Source organism: Atta cephalotes (assembly GCF_000143395.1).
Source record: "Atta cephalotes unplaced genomic scaffold scaffold00009, whole genome shotgun sequence".
Classification (NCBI taxonomy): domain Eukaryota; kingdom Metazoa; phylum Arthropoda; class Insecta; order Hymenoptera; family Formicidae; genus Atta; species Atta cephalotes.
Genome location: NW_012130073.1, coordinates 2,616,575 through 2,633,899, shown reverse-complemented (window position 1 = coordinate 2,633,899; position 17,325 = coordinate 2,616,575). Strand labels below are relative to the sequence as shown.

The 17,325-nt window shown below is 32.0% G+C and overlaps 1 protein-coding gene across 1 annotated transcript in view; it reads left to right on the top strand.

Annotated features, from left to right (window-relative positions):
* Positions 1-7,906: 7,906 nt before the first annotated feature.
* Positions 7,907-17,325, top strand: part of LOC105627621 (facilitated trehalose transporter Tret1-like) — a 16,758-nt gene continuing 7,339 nt past the window's right edge. The window contains exon 1 of the mRNA XM_012208898.1: positions 7,907-7,977. Within this exon, the coding sequence (XP_012064288.1) occupies positions 7,907-7,977 (71 nt within the window). The remainder of the gene's footprint in view (positions 7,978-17,325) is intronic.

Genomic DNA, 17,325 nt, shown 5'->3' with positions numbered 1-17,325 from the left:
CACACATCACACACACACACACACACACACACACACACATTCGTGTTACTTATAAATAAATCACAGAGGATAATGTTAATGTTCTTTTATCCTTTTTGCAGAACTCTTTTTTCTTCATTTTTCTTCTTTTTTTTTTACATTTCGGATTTTAATCGTTCTATTTTATATTTCTCATTAATATAAATCCAGATGTATCATCTACTATATGTATAATCTAATTGTTTTTTTCATTTGTCTCCTCAATTAATGCCATAACAAAATACCGTTTCCTGTTTTTTTGTGATTATTTTACAAACCTTATCGTATTACATTCAACATGCACTTTAAACTTGACAAAATGTGTCTTTAATTTTGCATTTATATCTATATGTTATTATTAGATTGTAGAGAAAATTATCGCTAGCACGGATCTAATAAATGATTTATTTATGTCAGCATATCATCATGAAAACATAACATATTATTCGTTGAATGTATATTTAATAAAATATGAAACATTAGATGTATTAATTCGTAAATGTTCCACAGATTTTTATTTTGTTAGCTCTTTGCAGAATATAATAATATAATTTATATTATACAAAAATCTAAACGTCTCAAAATAAACAGATCAATAATTCTTAGTTTCTCGTGCATTTTATCTATAATGAGTCATTTATCTTTTTTGTGAAATAAATCATTTTCATTCGTTAGCTCGCTTGCAATTTAATGCAAATTGATTTGCAATTTAATGCAAATTTTCTCTCTAAAACTTTTAGAGTGAATCTCACTCTAAAAGATTGAAATTCCACTCCAAAGTTACATAATTGTCCTTTTGTGTTTGCTTTCGATTTTTAATCCTTTTTCATGCTGCGTAACAATTTCTAATTGTTTTGCTAATTTCTTGATATGTAACCATTAATTAGAACAACGATATTTTATTTGCGTTTGATCAATAATTTTAATATAATTTATCATATATAGACTCAGAAAAAAATAATTTCTTTCTTTGCCTAATTTTAGCGCCATCCTTATTAGCGATGTACTGCTAAGTTTAAAGAACTACTATTTACTGCAAGAAAATGACGTCTCATCTACCGTATGATACTGTGTCAAAAATAACAACTTATCATTTCTATTTTAGTCTGTCCAAATAGCTATTCATGAGATGTCGGATTAAAATTTTATTCAAATAAGTTTGACTAAAATTAACTGATGATTTTGTTATCTAATCTCTTCTCCGAAATTGTCAATTCGCAAAGCGAGAAGGACTTCGCCCAGTACTTTCGTAGGCAAAAAATTCCGATTCCAAATCAATGAAAAAAAATCTAATGTCCTTTTCGGAGACACCGTATATTGAGAACGGAACAAGTTCACGACTGTGTGTCAATTTAATCCTGCACCAGTATAAATCTCTAAGGCAAGCGCGTGGACCCGCCGTGTCAATGTGAATCCGCGTTCAATTACTTCGTGTCCGTAAATAACCGGTCGATATTGACGCACAGTAAATTACACGCGCGTATCAGTGAATTTCCACTCAGCTGCTGCTGTTGTCAGCAGGTACGGATCACGAGTGCGAAAAATATTTGCCAAAATGAGCTATTTGATGATATCATAACGTGACAAAAATATAAACCTTGTTTTCTTTTTTCTTTTCACTTTTCCTAATTGATCTCTTAATAAGATTTTCTTAAAGTCTCGAATATCATTTTTGTATAAATAATTACGTCTCTAGATCATCGTGACTAACATGAATTAAACATGAAAGTCCGATTGCGTAGATCGCGTGAAATGAAGAATGCAATGGCGATGAAAAGGAAGATTTAGGGAGAACAGGTTCAGGGAGAAGCACTCTTCATTAACCTTTAGAGAATAGAAAAGCCATATAGTTCAACAGGTGTTTTGAAGCAGTGTTATATTTTTTAAGGCAAGAAATGAAAAATAATGAATTATAATAAATCTATTTTTCTACAATAATATTATTATTAATTTAATTTGTTTGTGTGTTTGAAGAATTATATTCAAAGTATGCAGAGATGAGGAAATATAAATGATTAGGTGCTAGCAATACTACTCTTACAATCGGATAATGATTATAATAATAATATTATTAAATATTAATATTGCATATTAATGTTATCGTAAAATTATGATTTGTCTAGCAGACAATCGTCTAGCGATTTGTCTAAAAAAATAGAAAATGAATTAAAATAAAAATTAAATTTAAATTAGATGAAGAAAAAGACCAAGTATAAAATGTTATACCAAGAAATATCAAATAAAATATTTTCTATAGATACGCATTATCTCGCAGCAAAAATCTCTAAAACAACAGATAAATTCATATCTGATTGTTTTTCCATTAATTTTAAGTCGTCTTATCATAATTCATCTGACCTGAAACTTCACCACAAATTCCGAAGAACTGGTTAGATATGTATTCTAATGACATGCAAGTAGGTTAAACAGATATTGCTCTAACGATAGAGCAACGCTTATCTAGAAAATATTAAGAGTTCTAAATTCTCTCTTTTAATTTTTACTTTTTCTCTTTACTTTTTTTCTTCTCTGAAAATATCGATCAAAATTGAATTCTTAAAACTAGAATATCAAATTCAAGTATAATGTATTTTATTTTATGTAATTTATTGTATACAAGATTTATATTTATATTAGATTTAGATTTATATTTATATAAAAAAAAAAATAAGGAAATTGTATTCAGAAAATTTTATTATACGTTAGACATAGATTATTATATTAGGTGTGGGAAAAAGTTCGTAGCGTTCTTCCCGTTACATCTAACGGGAAAAACGCCACGAACTTTTCCCTAATATGTTAGACAATTTCTATTATTTCTAGACGTCTCACAATAGCAAAAGCGTGTAAATAATCAAATTTCGAAAAATGTGCAGTTGTTAAATTATATAATGATCTTTTTATTAGCTGATGGGAATTGTTGATTATTTGCTATGCTAAATACTCGCACGAAATTTATCATGTGATTCTTGCTCATCTCCTTAGTGTTTGGGAAAATTGTTAAGACGATTATTATTTTGTGCTAATTCTATGAAGCGGCAGAAAATCTTAAAAATTAACATTTGTTTACACTTAACAAATATTTGTCTAGAAATTAACAATATCTACGTCATTCCAGCGAAATAAACATTTTAAAAATAAATTCGATATTCTTTGCAGTTATTTGGATGTTTTGCCAGATCTGTGATTGCGTATAGAGCACGTGACACGATGTCGAATTGTCCCGAAGAAATATTAATTAATTCTTATCACATCTCGTGACTTGTCCAATAAAAAAATTTATAGAGCAAAACAGAGTATAATACACAATGATATTTTATTGTCTTTTGTCAAGTCCTATCACGTAAATACTTGACTTATTAATTATAATCTCACCTTATCATGTCAATTATCTGCACAAATCCAGTTTGAGAGTTAATTAGATATAATTTAATTACCTGTATATTAAAATACAATCTTGTCGAAAATAATCATAAAAAGGATGATTAATATGATTTGCGCCTTTGTCAAACGCATATCATGTTAAATTCGCAGAACTTGTTTTAAAAAAAGAACGGACGAAAAGTAGGGCAAGGTGAACAAACAACAATTTGTTGACGAGCAATCGCATTCAAATAATCAACGATATTTAATCAACGCGCGACATTCGTTAAAACGATTAAAACGATTAAAACGAATCGTTCAATAAGCGTGCGTTGTTTATCTACGCGTCTTTCTCGCGACCTATCATCTGCACTCGTATATTTTGTTGTCATGTTTATGCATGATTCATTATTCGGAACTCGCCGCTCCGAGCCGCTCCCGGTTTCGAATGAATGAAGTTACGAGTCAGCACGGCGTCAGTCTATCATTCTGTTCGGCTGGAAATGACGACGAGCGCGTAAGAGATTAGATTGCGATCGACTTCGCTGCTCCTTATGATCGATTCAACTACTTTCATGCGTGCATATCGTCACGCATCCGATACGTGAACCCGTCCGGCTGTTTCTGCAAAGCGAACAAACAGCGAAGGGCCGTTGACCGTGTAGTTGGCTGCCTCGATTCCTTTCAACAGCAACCGGGAGATAAAAGTTCCATATCTAAAAATAAATGCAGTATAGAAAAAAACGGCATATTCACGCACGCTCATCCCATTCTTGGTCATTTGTTTTACTTACGGCCTTTGTGAATCGTTAGTGTTAGATCGGAGGGAGAGATGTTACGAGACATAATGACAAAAATATTTGATATAGCTTCCATATTTATTTCCAATTTAAAATTCGATATTTGATTGATTATCTTGAATCTCTTTAGAAAAGTCGTGAGTGAATATAAAATAAATTATGATGGTATTTATTAGTTGATACAGTTGTTTATAAGTCATAAGTAGGCTTATGTGAAAGGATAACATAATGCACGCGAAACCGCGGTATAAAAAAAAACAAATTGCACGGAAACCGGATAGAGATTTTCTTTGTCAAGTTCATTCTAATTGGAGAACGCAAAGTCCACTGATGCACTTCGGCCGCGAGTGCACTTTGTTCGATCGAACATGCCAGCGGACTATGATATTTTTTATTTCACGTGCCAAACGATCACGACTCCGTTCTATGAATATCTATTGTTTTGTAACAAGCGTATATTGAACACGATTGCCTTCTTCTTTTCCGAATAATAAATCGTGCATAAACATGTCGGCAAAATATAGCAGTGCGGTCGATAGGTTGCGATCTACTTTGCATTTGGAGACATAAATTGAAACAAGTGTTGTTCTACATATATTTGTTACTTTCTGAATACCACGAAAGATAGAATGATGTTTTTGCCGATTTATTTTACTAAATGGAAAGCAGCCAAAGAAATGTGAAGCGGTTTTTGACCGAAGAGTTGAGAATAGCTTTTTAGCTATTCTCCGTTTTTGATAGATAGAAAAAATGTTCGACTAACCGTTCTGATTTTTTATGATATATATTTTTTAAATAGTTTTAACAAATGACGGTGATATATCTTGAATCTTGAAATAGGCCATTAGACTTGATCTTTCTGCCGCAGATTTCTTTTCGAAACCAGAAAAAAATCGACATGCATATTTGTTCGAAGAGTAAGTTGATTGACGTTTATATCGCTTAATTGGATGGATACCTACTATTAATACGATTCACGATGATCTGTATATTACGTTTTTACTATTGAAACTATTTCTTGGACACTGGTCCAAATCCGGAGGCGATGGCAACAGTGATTATAATGCGAGGTCCAATACGTGCAATTGATTACGTGAATCTTTTACATCGGTACTTTTCCACTCGGTGGAAAAACCTGTTAGAGACGATTGCTCAAGCTCAACTATTAATCAGTGTGACTATTTTTTTTTACTTTTCCGATCGTCCAGCGAGATCCGTTACTCGCCATTCACATCTGCGCCTCATGCATTATAAAATGTGCTTTGTGAAAGTAGACACAGAGAATTCTACTTTATTCTTATGTAAAGAGGATATTGAAGAGTGTGTTTTCATAGATTAATGCCTATTTCTACCATTTATTATTAATCTTGGTTTAATTAATTCTTCATCTTTTTCTAGTTCTAAGATAAAGATGGAGATCGAATTGAATTGAGATTAAAGTTATCACAGTAATCACAGCAGAGACCGTAAAGCCATAATGCTATAAGACAATAGCAAATCCAATATGGTGATTTTCTTACTGCTCACGTCTTACCGTTTAAATTTCTGTGTACCATGGCTTTATGGGTCAAGAAACGCAAGTAGAAAGATGCTGGAATCTAAATATATATATTGCAGGCAACAATTCGAATTAACTCATAGCACGCGATAATCATAATGAACTACTTAATTAATTATTCGACTTATAATACTAATCGACGTCGCTGTAAAAAACTGCTCCTCATTTTTTCATTTCTATGTATTTATACCTCTGCATCCGTGAATTTATTTATTTTCTGAATACTGATTATTTTACGTTTTTTTACAAGGAGATATTTGACTTAAATGTTATATAAATCATTGATTCAAAAAATGGATGAACGTGGAATATCTGCAGACGAATTCGTAGAATCAATTAATTGTATCTTTTCATAGACGATCTTACGTAAGCATTACGGCTAATTAATGAATGATTCATCATCACTAAGAATCATTCACCTCATTTTAACGGAAATTATAATTTACGATCTAAAACGTCATTTGAATCACAATAATTTTTTTTGCAATGTTTTTAAAGCACACAATTTAAAGTACACAAAACATAACAAAACATAGCACTGATGAAATAAAATATTACAATAATAAAAGAAATTTTATCGCTTCAAAAATTGCTTTAACCCTGTAGTTTTTTTTCAAATTATCCATTTACCTTTTTTTTTGTTATAAAATCGCATAGTTTTCCTTTTAATAAGTTTTCTTAAATTATCTTCGAGTAACGTGCAAACGAGGTATTTTTATATATTCAAATTTATGAACATGAAGAATTATGGAAAGTGAAAACTTGAATCAGAGAATCAAATTTGAGTTTGTTCTTTTGCATAGATGAAGTGAATATTGGATTGAAGCAATTAAAACGTTCCGTCGTTACGAAACGTTCGTTCACCGCGTTCGCCAAACGAATCGCATGTGATTTACAACTTGCGTAATGTGTTTTAATCACCGATGGTCACATGCATATATTTTGCTATATAATCGCTTGTACCTCAGATAAGAATGCAAAAGTGCACGTTATAATAATTGTGGGCGAATACTTGTCAAGCAAATAAATAATCAATAAATACATTCGTCGTTCTCTCTCTCTCTCTCTCTCTCTCTCTCTCTCTCTCTCACTTTTTCTAATTGTAATGCGTTTATTTGCTTCAATCTCATGTGTGCATTGTCAATTGTGCATTAAACTTTGCAAAAAAGATTTTCGGAAATATATGAATGTTTTCCAATTTTTGTTTGTTGTTTCGAGTTTTCTTATGTTTTCTCCTAACTAAAAAAAGTGAATTTTATTTAATAAAGCACAATTTGATTTATTGTTAGTCTTAGATTATATAAATTAATTAAAAATTTAATTGGAGAAGTTTTAAATTTTATGACAAAAATATGAATTACGAGAAGTTTTAAATTTTATGACAAAAATAATTAAGATAAGTATTGAGATAAATGTATCTTATGATAAAATGCGTTTTATGACGAAAATATAATATGAAAAATGATAAGTGTTAAGATAAAGTGTCACATGATCGTAACTGATTTTTATCCAAGGAAAATAAAAAAGTCACAGTAATGTCAATTTTATGTTTTATTGGCCGATTATTGATCGATCTCTATGCCATTTTTTTTATAATTCGATACATATCTAATCTTACAAACTACGCGCCAAATTTAATTTTTAGTCTCGAAATGCAATCCTATTCAATCATGAATCAATCAATATGACATTATTTTCTTTTTTTTGTTCTTCTTGAATAGAAATCAAGAATTTCCCAATTTTTGGGAGGTCTCGGAAAATTAATTAAAGAATCATTGGGAACCAATATCAGGGCACGTATAAAATTATTCGGAATGGATTTCGATTAGAATTATGCAATTATTCTCTAGATTTCTATTGTATTTTCTACGAAGAACAGAATAATTCCTATCAGAATCTATTTATAATTCGATAATACGTATTCTATTCTCTATTCTCTAGTCTACCATACGAAACGCGCGACACGCGGTCTGCGCTGTGACTTGTCGGAATACAACACGAACATGAACGTCGGCGTGAAAATAAGCGGAATTAAAGAAAGCAAGACATACGCGGGAGAGCACATGACTGCTTCGATTGATAGCATAAACTCGTGACTACGATAAATAAACTGAGTACAATTTCATCGACCACAACTGGCCATATACGTGTTCAGTTCTTCACCAGCATGTCCAGAAACAAGAATTACGAAACGTTCGCCAGCAGCGAGGCAGACATATCGTCGCCATCAACATCTCAGTAAGTATTCATACTTAATACACTGATTTTTTTTGCTTTTTTTCTTTTCGTTATCAATGTCGTCGTTGATGTCGTTGTCGTGACTGTTACATTATCTGTGATTTAAAATGTGAATGGTGCACATGTATGCACTGATACTACGATATCAATGTGCCAATGAGTTCGATTCGGATAAGATAAGAATGGACTATTGCTTGTCGATAATTACAGTTACTTAAATGTTGTTCCGCACACTATATTATTTTATGTTCGAAGTTCACAATTTATCTTTGTACATTTTGGCTAATACATATTTCAAATTTTTATAATTGCTGATATAAATTGTTTTTTAATGATTCCGAATTTATTGATTTTCCTTCTTCTTTCATTGCAGCAATTGTCCTTTATGTGAGATTTTCGCTTTTCATGAAATTCTATTACAATTACTTATAATTACGTTACATATCTGTGTTTCGAATGGTGTCTCAAAGACATGCATCATAAATACTATTACAAATTATTAAACATTCAGAATAATAATGAGCAAAATCCGAAATGTAGAATTCGGAAAATTACAAGACTTTAGATCATTCAGTTCTTTATGGTAGCATTTATAGAAAATTATACCGTCGTTATTTAATTTTTTAATGCGTTAAATATATAAAAATTACATATAATAAACAAGCGCGCTTTTTTGCAAGCGCGTTTGCAATTCTGTCAAGAATTCTCATGCTGCTCGCATGCCTAAACACGCGCGCGCACACACACACACACACACACACACACACACGCGCGCGCGCGCGCGCGCGCCGCACACACACACACATATTATATATATAATATATACATACATATATCATACATATATACTATATATGACGATTACAGTGTTTGCATAAATCCGCATGACTGAGTGTGTTTGCGAGACCGAGGTTATCTTGCCGTCTCTGTCAGATCCCATTTACCGTAGGCGCGTGACTTGTCATGTTCAAATTTGATAATATATAATCGTCGGACGCAATGATGTTGACTGTATTCTGATATACGTGCACTGTCAATACTAAAAGTTTATCGTATATATAACGTATATATAAACTTCCAGTATATTGGAATACGGCCATGGACTGATAATGCCGATATGGAAACGTGATCAAAAATATGAATCAATTGACGCAAATGAGCTTATAATCTCATGATGAGTTCCTAGATAGCTTAATAGCATTCTGAATAACATTAAAATATCGTATAATTATATAATTATACTTTATTACATCAAATATGTTAAATACAAATACACGTTTAGCCCTCAAAATACGTATCTAAAAGATTTGATTTAATTATATAAAATAAATGATATTTAAAATTATTTTTCTGTTGTTACGCAATAAATTTATGTTTACGCTTATCTCGATTTTTTATTTTATGTTCTCATTTTTTTTTTACTGCTTAATTAATCTTTCGACTCTCAAATTGATTTTCCAGACATGAGTTCCCAAGTGCGACAAGCGATTAATCATAAAAGTTTTCTGTGTAATAGCCTGTTTATTAAAAGTTATATTAAAATTTAGTAAATAAACATACATAAATATATTACAATGGCATTAAGTTTTATTTATAAAATTTTTCAGCCAAAAAATTATCAAAATATTTTTACAGAGTTATTCAGAAAAAATATTTAGAACACATGATTCATCTCGTTTGGGAATCGAAAGATTAAACTTTGAAATGCTATAGCACTTTCTTATCGTAAAGAATATCGAGAACGATACGTTGAGAAGTCGAGTATCGAGTAAATATTAAATAATCTTCGCGGTTCTGAGAGATTGCTCGTCGTTGTAATTATTTCCCATTCGACCTTATCGTACACTTATAAATGCTTACGTTACATCGTTACATCATTATATCATTATTTTTTTATCGTGCTCGAGTTCGTACATTTTTAAATGGAGATTGATAAATTTCTATTTGCGAGTCAATTTGCTTTATTGAAGCGACTTTTGCATTTATGCTTTTGGAAACTATGTCTCTGATTTATAATTTTTCTAACGCATTTTTTCATGATCATGATAGAATAGATTCTTTATCGCAAAATCTCTCACCGCAATGATGATGATGTATGATAAATTTCAAATGCAAAAGACGGCACGTAGAATAAAGGTTATTGTAATGGCATTTAAAAAAAGGCAAAAAGATGTAAACAATAAGCGAATTGGCCAATCAGCAGAAACGTAAGGCAATAATGTAAACAAATTACAATGTTGATTTGCTTACTGCTTACATCTAACTGTGTACATTTTCTATGCCTAAACACATCATCTTATAGATTCTTTATTCCTTTAATTGTTATTTAATTCTTATCTCTTTAATTGTCATTATTTGATTTCTCTTCTTTTTTTTTGTTTTTCTCCTTTATTTATGTCAAAGTGGAATAATTTTGTAAGCATTAGAGATATCGTTAAAACATCTTAAATCCACAGGCTGAATTTATCGTGTTTTACGTAAATACAGAGGAAATGTTTCACGAACAACAATCGTGACAATTTGATGTCGTGAATACTGCGACAAGATACGATTCTATTTTTCTCAGATAAAGAGATGTGACCGCTTCTATCGAGAGATTATGCCTACGTAAATGACTGAATTCTTTCGAAATGCGAAAAATTGACAAGAATAATCGCGATAATAAAAAAATTTAATAGTTGCGACAATAAAATTTGTTGGAAATTTTGTTATGTTATCGGCAAGTATTACCGTTATCGTTGCATGATCACGTGTGCTACCGTATCAGAAGCGCTTTTATGTTCGCATGATCGTCATTGTTAATTATTAGCGAACATTTGTAATATTTTAATTTCTTACATTTTACAAATTTTTTCTATTTATATTTATTTTATTTCTTACATTTTTATTTTATTTTATATATTGCGTTTATAACTACGTTTAATTTTTTTATGTATATTAATATTAAATATTAAATATATATTAAATATTGCGTTCAGCCAAGACATGTCATCAATACAACAATGAGAGAAAGAAAATTTCTCTGCAGCGATAAGTTACCCTTCAGACATCTAATATTGATCGATACTGAAAGACAATAATTAATAGTCCTATTTTTTTTATTGTTTTTATTTTGAAAGATAGTAATTAATTACTCATTTTAAGTATTAAAAGTATTATTGTTTAAAATACTTTTAGTACTCCAAATAAATAATTAATTACTGTCTTTCAATAATAAATTGATTAGTATTAAATTGACCAGTATTAAATTTCTGTGAGAGTGCTAGAAAAAAATTTAGTGAATCATGCCAATTTTTTTGTCGCTTTTAATTAATCAGCTCTTAATCAAAACATGGAAGAAAACAAAACAACATTAGAGAATCTGATCTGCCAGATAGGCAAATCGCGTCGAGTTTTAGTATTAGTTTTCACAACCTCATGTAGGCTCCGCAAGAGTAGAACAATTAACTTAATGATCAATAGATCTCCTTAAGTGCGGAAAAAGCCGTGAAGCACGGGATCGAACTCGGAACAAATTACGAATCGATTGCATAAAGTGTGAAGCTACTTGACAAATTTCAAATTTGTTTCTTTTTTTTCTATACATTTATACATGTCACAGTCTCTCTTCTTCCATTAAACAAAATTCCTACTTCTATTCATCCGCATGCGCCTTATTGTCACGCTCTCGCAGACCAACCCGGCTGGTCTCTCACTCTCTCTCTCTCTCTCTTTCTCTCTCTTTCTTTCTTCCACGAGCAGCGACAGCTTGGCATATAAAGCTTTCGGGACCTGTTGCCGTCAGTACATTCGCTTCGCGCGAGCTGTAACGTAGACAGTGGACTTTCGTACAAGTCGCTCGAGTCCACTCTTCGCACGCGGCGGTTTTCGGAGTCGTGAATAGGGAAGGGAAGAGATACAAAGGGAGTCTCCATCAAGAATATACGAGATTAACAGAAAGAACGGCGGGAACTAAGCAGATGTATCGCACACGGAGGAGGACCCTCGTGGGCTTTTATCAGATCGGACGCACGATCGGTCTTCTGATCAGTCTCTGAGAGTAAAGCTCTCGGGGATATCTCTTCGATACCTCGTGGTTCGCGAATATTATTAGCCAAGCAGGGTGAATTCCAAGGGGCGATGAGCCGCGTACCACGTGGTGATACAACACTGTGATCAGCGGACTGTGATATATATCTGTATTACATTATTACATTACACGCGTACTATACACACCTCATCGCAGAAAAGATCATCTAACGACATTGTGCGCTATGGCAGAGTAAGTTGATGCATCCCTGGAGTCATTTAAAATCCCTTTTCAACATCCCCTCTCCCCCCCTCCCCTCTCTCATTCGTTTCTCTCTCTCTCTCTCTCTCTCTCTCTCTCTCTCTCTCTTTCTCTCTCTCACGCTCATCATCGCGCTCGCCTTGAAATTCAAGAATTCTGAATGAGTAAACGTGACCGCGCGGCTAAAAAAGATACGCAGGAGTTTATTTCGATACTGATCGTTCCAGGCTGACAGCACGTGGTGTTTCCGGAGCGGTTTCTTAGGGAACAAGAAGAGAAAACTTCAAGAAGCCCCAGGATGAGAATTAGAGACGCGCTTTTTTTTATGACAGACGTCCCATGATAGACGCGAATTCAGTCATGGTGATATTGTTACACTTATTACATCACGTTACATTCCTCGTTGAGTCACAATCGTTAGATTGGAAGTTAGCAATCCGATACGGTTTCACTTTAATTTCAAGTGACGAGCAATTTCCTTCTTCCCATCTCATCCATAAAGAAAAAGTATTATATATATATTTTTATGTTACTTCCCAAGGAGAACAAAAAAATCGAAATAATAATATCTTTAATATGACATCATATTGATTATTAATCGAATTTACGTAATTTGTTTTGTCGTTCATTCAACGTGACATTATTTTAACTTTCTTGTTGTCCTTGGGTTATATATATATTCTTTGCATGCTGCATTTGAAACAGAATCGCCGTAGATTCATACAAATGATCTGTAATCGAACGCAGTTCTGAGCAGAAATGAGAAAACACAGGGCAAAGTCGACAGTCACAAATGTATACGTATGACTCAACAAATGAGTTTTATCTCGAAAGCTCGTTTATGATGGTCGGATCTTGGACCGCGACAATGGAAATTAACAGTCCTTAGTCTTTTCTCCGAAATCGTTTTATTCCTCTTTCTTGCCAAACACTGTAAAATGTGTTATTAATATCCAAGTATATTTCAAATAGTTGAATATTTTTGAGAATATGTAATTTTCGATATTTTTAAATATATGATCGCATCATATTATCAATTGTAAACAAAGCAAATAAACGTAGCTTCTAAGCAAAATTCGTTGACCAGTGTAGTGCGATCGAAATTATAAGAGAATAGACTAGCAAGTAATAGAATGATTTAAAGAACAAAATTAATGTCTTCAATTGGAATTTAGTTGGAAAGCCTTGAAAATCTTTAAGAAAGCATCTCTAGACGAGGAGATGCATTTTTAACGTACATATCTAATTTTAAGCTTTTAATCTATTTATTTAATATGAGAATTGTGTCCAATCAAAGCTTCTTCTTCTGCTCCTTGAAATGGCACGTGAACTCTAATCGAATATAAAAAAGATGTGTCATCTTGTTCGCTGTCCTCGTCACGTCTTCGTGTTTTACGACGTGCAATGCGAAGCGATTATTATATATTTAGCACTGCGATTTTATCGATGAAACAAAGGCAAATATGTCTTTTTGATGTTTGACAAATTTGCCAACCGCAATAGACCGGCAAGATAATATTATTGATAACTGATAACATATTGGTCTATGACATTGCTGACGCAATTAATCTATTAATATTACGTCGGTTGACACCAGCGATATATATCTCGATCTGCACGTATTTACTACGGTATTATGACCGCCATCAGCCGGGCTACGTCATTAATGCAACTGTAATTGACTTTTAATGTGACACGAATCCGCCCACTTTTGATTAATCTATGATGGCTGAAACCGTGCATTATCGTAAGCTGGAAATTACTACGAAAGGCGTGAACAATATTCAATACGCCTGTAAAACTATATCTAATTTATTTAATTGTATTATCGATTATTATCCAAAGATTAGTCACGATAATTATTTATTCATACAACGTATCTCGACTTCATTTATATCGATTAAAGAACTTGTCTCATTTTTCCTTCGCTTTCGCGAGATGATAATCAGGCAATTATAATAAATCGATGCTCATCGGAGATGAGATATTTTTACACTTGGGAAGAAGACGGTCGTAAAAGTTGCCGCGTGAAGTTTTTTTTTGCGCGCGATGATCGATTGCGACCTTGCGAGAAAAGGATGTATTAGTTAACAGCGGAATCGAGGTAAATGAAGCGGAAAAAATGCGAGTCGCGAACAATGATAGTGATGACGCTGTTGTTACTTTTCCACTTTGGCGATGATAATGCGTTTCTCTCGTGAGAAAATCCTCTGTCAGTGTGAGTGTAAATTAATAATGATATGATATTAAGTGATAATACAATGGGATCTGTGTCGTCGTTACTCACAGTGACTCAGTATGGCATGGAGAAACCCAATTTATATTAAGAACAGGTCTCGAAACACAAAGTTCTCGTTTAGAAAAGTAATTGACAGAAGATACTCCGAGAATGTTTATCGACGTTCCTGACTTGCTAATTCTTAGGTCAGGAGCACAGATTCTTGCATAACGAATAACACATAGGTAAGGCGTAAGAAAATCAATCAATTAGAGTCTTTTATTTCATGAAAAGGAAAGAAATGAAAGACTTTGATTAGTTCATTTTATTAAGCGATGTATTATACAAGATTTTGTGTTCTCACCCTTAAATATCAAATGATATCTTCTTCCATTTTTTTTTCTCCATCTCTTATTCACACTCATCTTCAAATGATGACGCGAATCTCGCTTTATGGTGCATAAAGCGATATTAACTTCGGCGACACGAATCAGCAGGCAAAATGTCAAGATAATCTTCGTGATTTTAAAGTATTATTTCGAATCGTGACGATCGGAAAACGCGGTGCGTTTCCGTATTCACAGGCAATTATATGTATAATATAAGGTAAATGTATTAATTGGTGAACAGTTGGTTGACATGACCTATAATTATTGAACGAAATGACAAAATTTTAAATATTAAGTCTTTAATGGTAAATACATTAAATAAATTCGTTATTTATAAAAATTTAATAAGAATTTATTTAGCCGATTGTAATTAAGAATTTATAGAGCCAAGTATATCATTAAAAGCTTAAAATATTTGCCATTTCATTCAATAATTGGGTCACATATGCATCAACTAGTACATTTACCTTGTGTGATATAATAAGCGTTAACACGTTTGTCTCTTCTTCTCTCTCTTTTCAATACTTCTTTTGAACTATCGGTATCTTGGAGGCCCGTGAAGCCAATTGATCACTAATGCAATAAACTTTGTGATCGAAACATTCCATATTTTGCAACGCGTTACAATAGTGCTGTCGTTTTCCGAGACGATTTACAGTTGCTGTTTCCTCGCTTGTATTTACTTTTGTTGAAAGCGTGATGTAATTAGGCTATTAATATCAGGGACACGTTCGCGCATTCGTTCGGTCGAATGCCACGTTCACTGAGAGATGCAATTCGCGCGTGTGCATTACACTTGAACCTTCATATGCGAATCAGCGTGAACACAAAAATAATCGCGCGAGCAATTCCGCCGTGTCGTGCCAGAATTTGTGAATCCACTTGGCACCGTCTATGCAGTAAATCGTTATGCTGACTTAGGAAATTTTTGAGTTCATCAGCTGATCAAATCTCGTTATATCGCACTGTCAGTGTGTTCAGTCTTTTGTCTTTATTTCAAAGCTACACTGTGGTGTGACAAAAATTTTCCCAGTCTATTGGTTAATCATACAATAGAGTTCTGAGAACTCGTCTGCAGTCAATTAACACACTTAAAAAATTTCGTATGACAATGTAATGCCAATTTAATGATGTATCAAGTATATAATCTCTGCAAAAAAACGGCTGAAATGAAATACTTTCTAAAAATGAATATCATAAAACAATTTAAGAAGATTAATAATTATATTTAATAATTTTATAATTTAATTTTATAATTTAATAAATAAAAATTTTCTCATTTTATCGTAATTATTTTTTAAAAATGTCTTATTGAAATAATTTCCGATTCAGATTCTATCGCTGAACTTTTATAGTACTTCCAAAAATACAATAAAACAAATGTTATTGTAACTTTTTTCATCATTTTTTCGGATTGTTAAAAAATACGTATAATATACATCCTTAAATCTTGTGAGCTTGACATAACAATCTCCGTAATTTTTTAAATAATGTTTTTGATAATATTTTATCAAGGTTTTCGAATTAATATTTATGCCTATTGCTTGATAGGAGTTAAAAGAATATTTTATTTTAAATTTCTCTCGAGTCCATGCTTTCGCAAATATAATTATTGTGTGGAGATAAAGTAATCGCATGTAACAACGCGGCGTTTACTTGATCATTCCGAAACCGAAAACATCGCCAATCTCGAGTCTCGGGCAGCATCTGTTCTAAATGTTCTATGTATATAATGTCGTGCGTTTTTTTCCACGATTATACTTTGCTTTTGTCCATTTCTTAATATCTTTTAATATCATTTCTATAATTATTAACGTTAATATATACTTCATGCTAATATACTTCATGCATTATTCAAAAAGCAACATGAATTTTTGAAATTCTTTCGATATCTTTAATTATCTTTATTATCTTGCAAATTAAAAAAAAATAAAAAGTTTTATGCAACACGTTTATGCGAAAACGTATTACCTAAGCATTTGTTGAGTCAAAGGATAGCGGAAGTGAATTTTGTTATGTTAATAAATAATAGAATTGAATATCTTAATCGAACTCTCATTTATACATCTTGTTACATGTTAATAAGTAAATAACGATCATATGTGAAATATATGTGTTTAAAAGAATACCTAAAGAAATATTAATATTTTGTTTATTGAGCGGAATTTGCCAACAATAATTTGTATACATATTTCATTTTTATGCTTTTTGAACAGAATGCCGATTACTATTCACTTTTGAAACATACATGAACAGAACGAAGTTTTGTTGAAGTATCCAAAAATTTATTTACATTAAAAAAAAATATAGTTAATTTTAATAAATATTTAGTTGAATACTGTCAACTAAATATTTATTAAATATAAAGATATATTTATTTGACACAAGAAATGTTGATTTGATTTAATAATCTTTTTTTTACTGAACAATATTTACTTATTGTAAATGTTTAGTTGGCAGTATTGAACTAA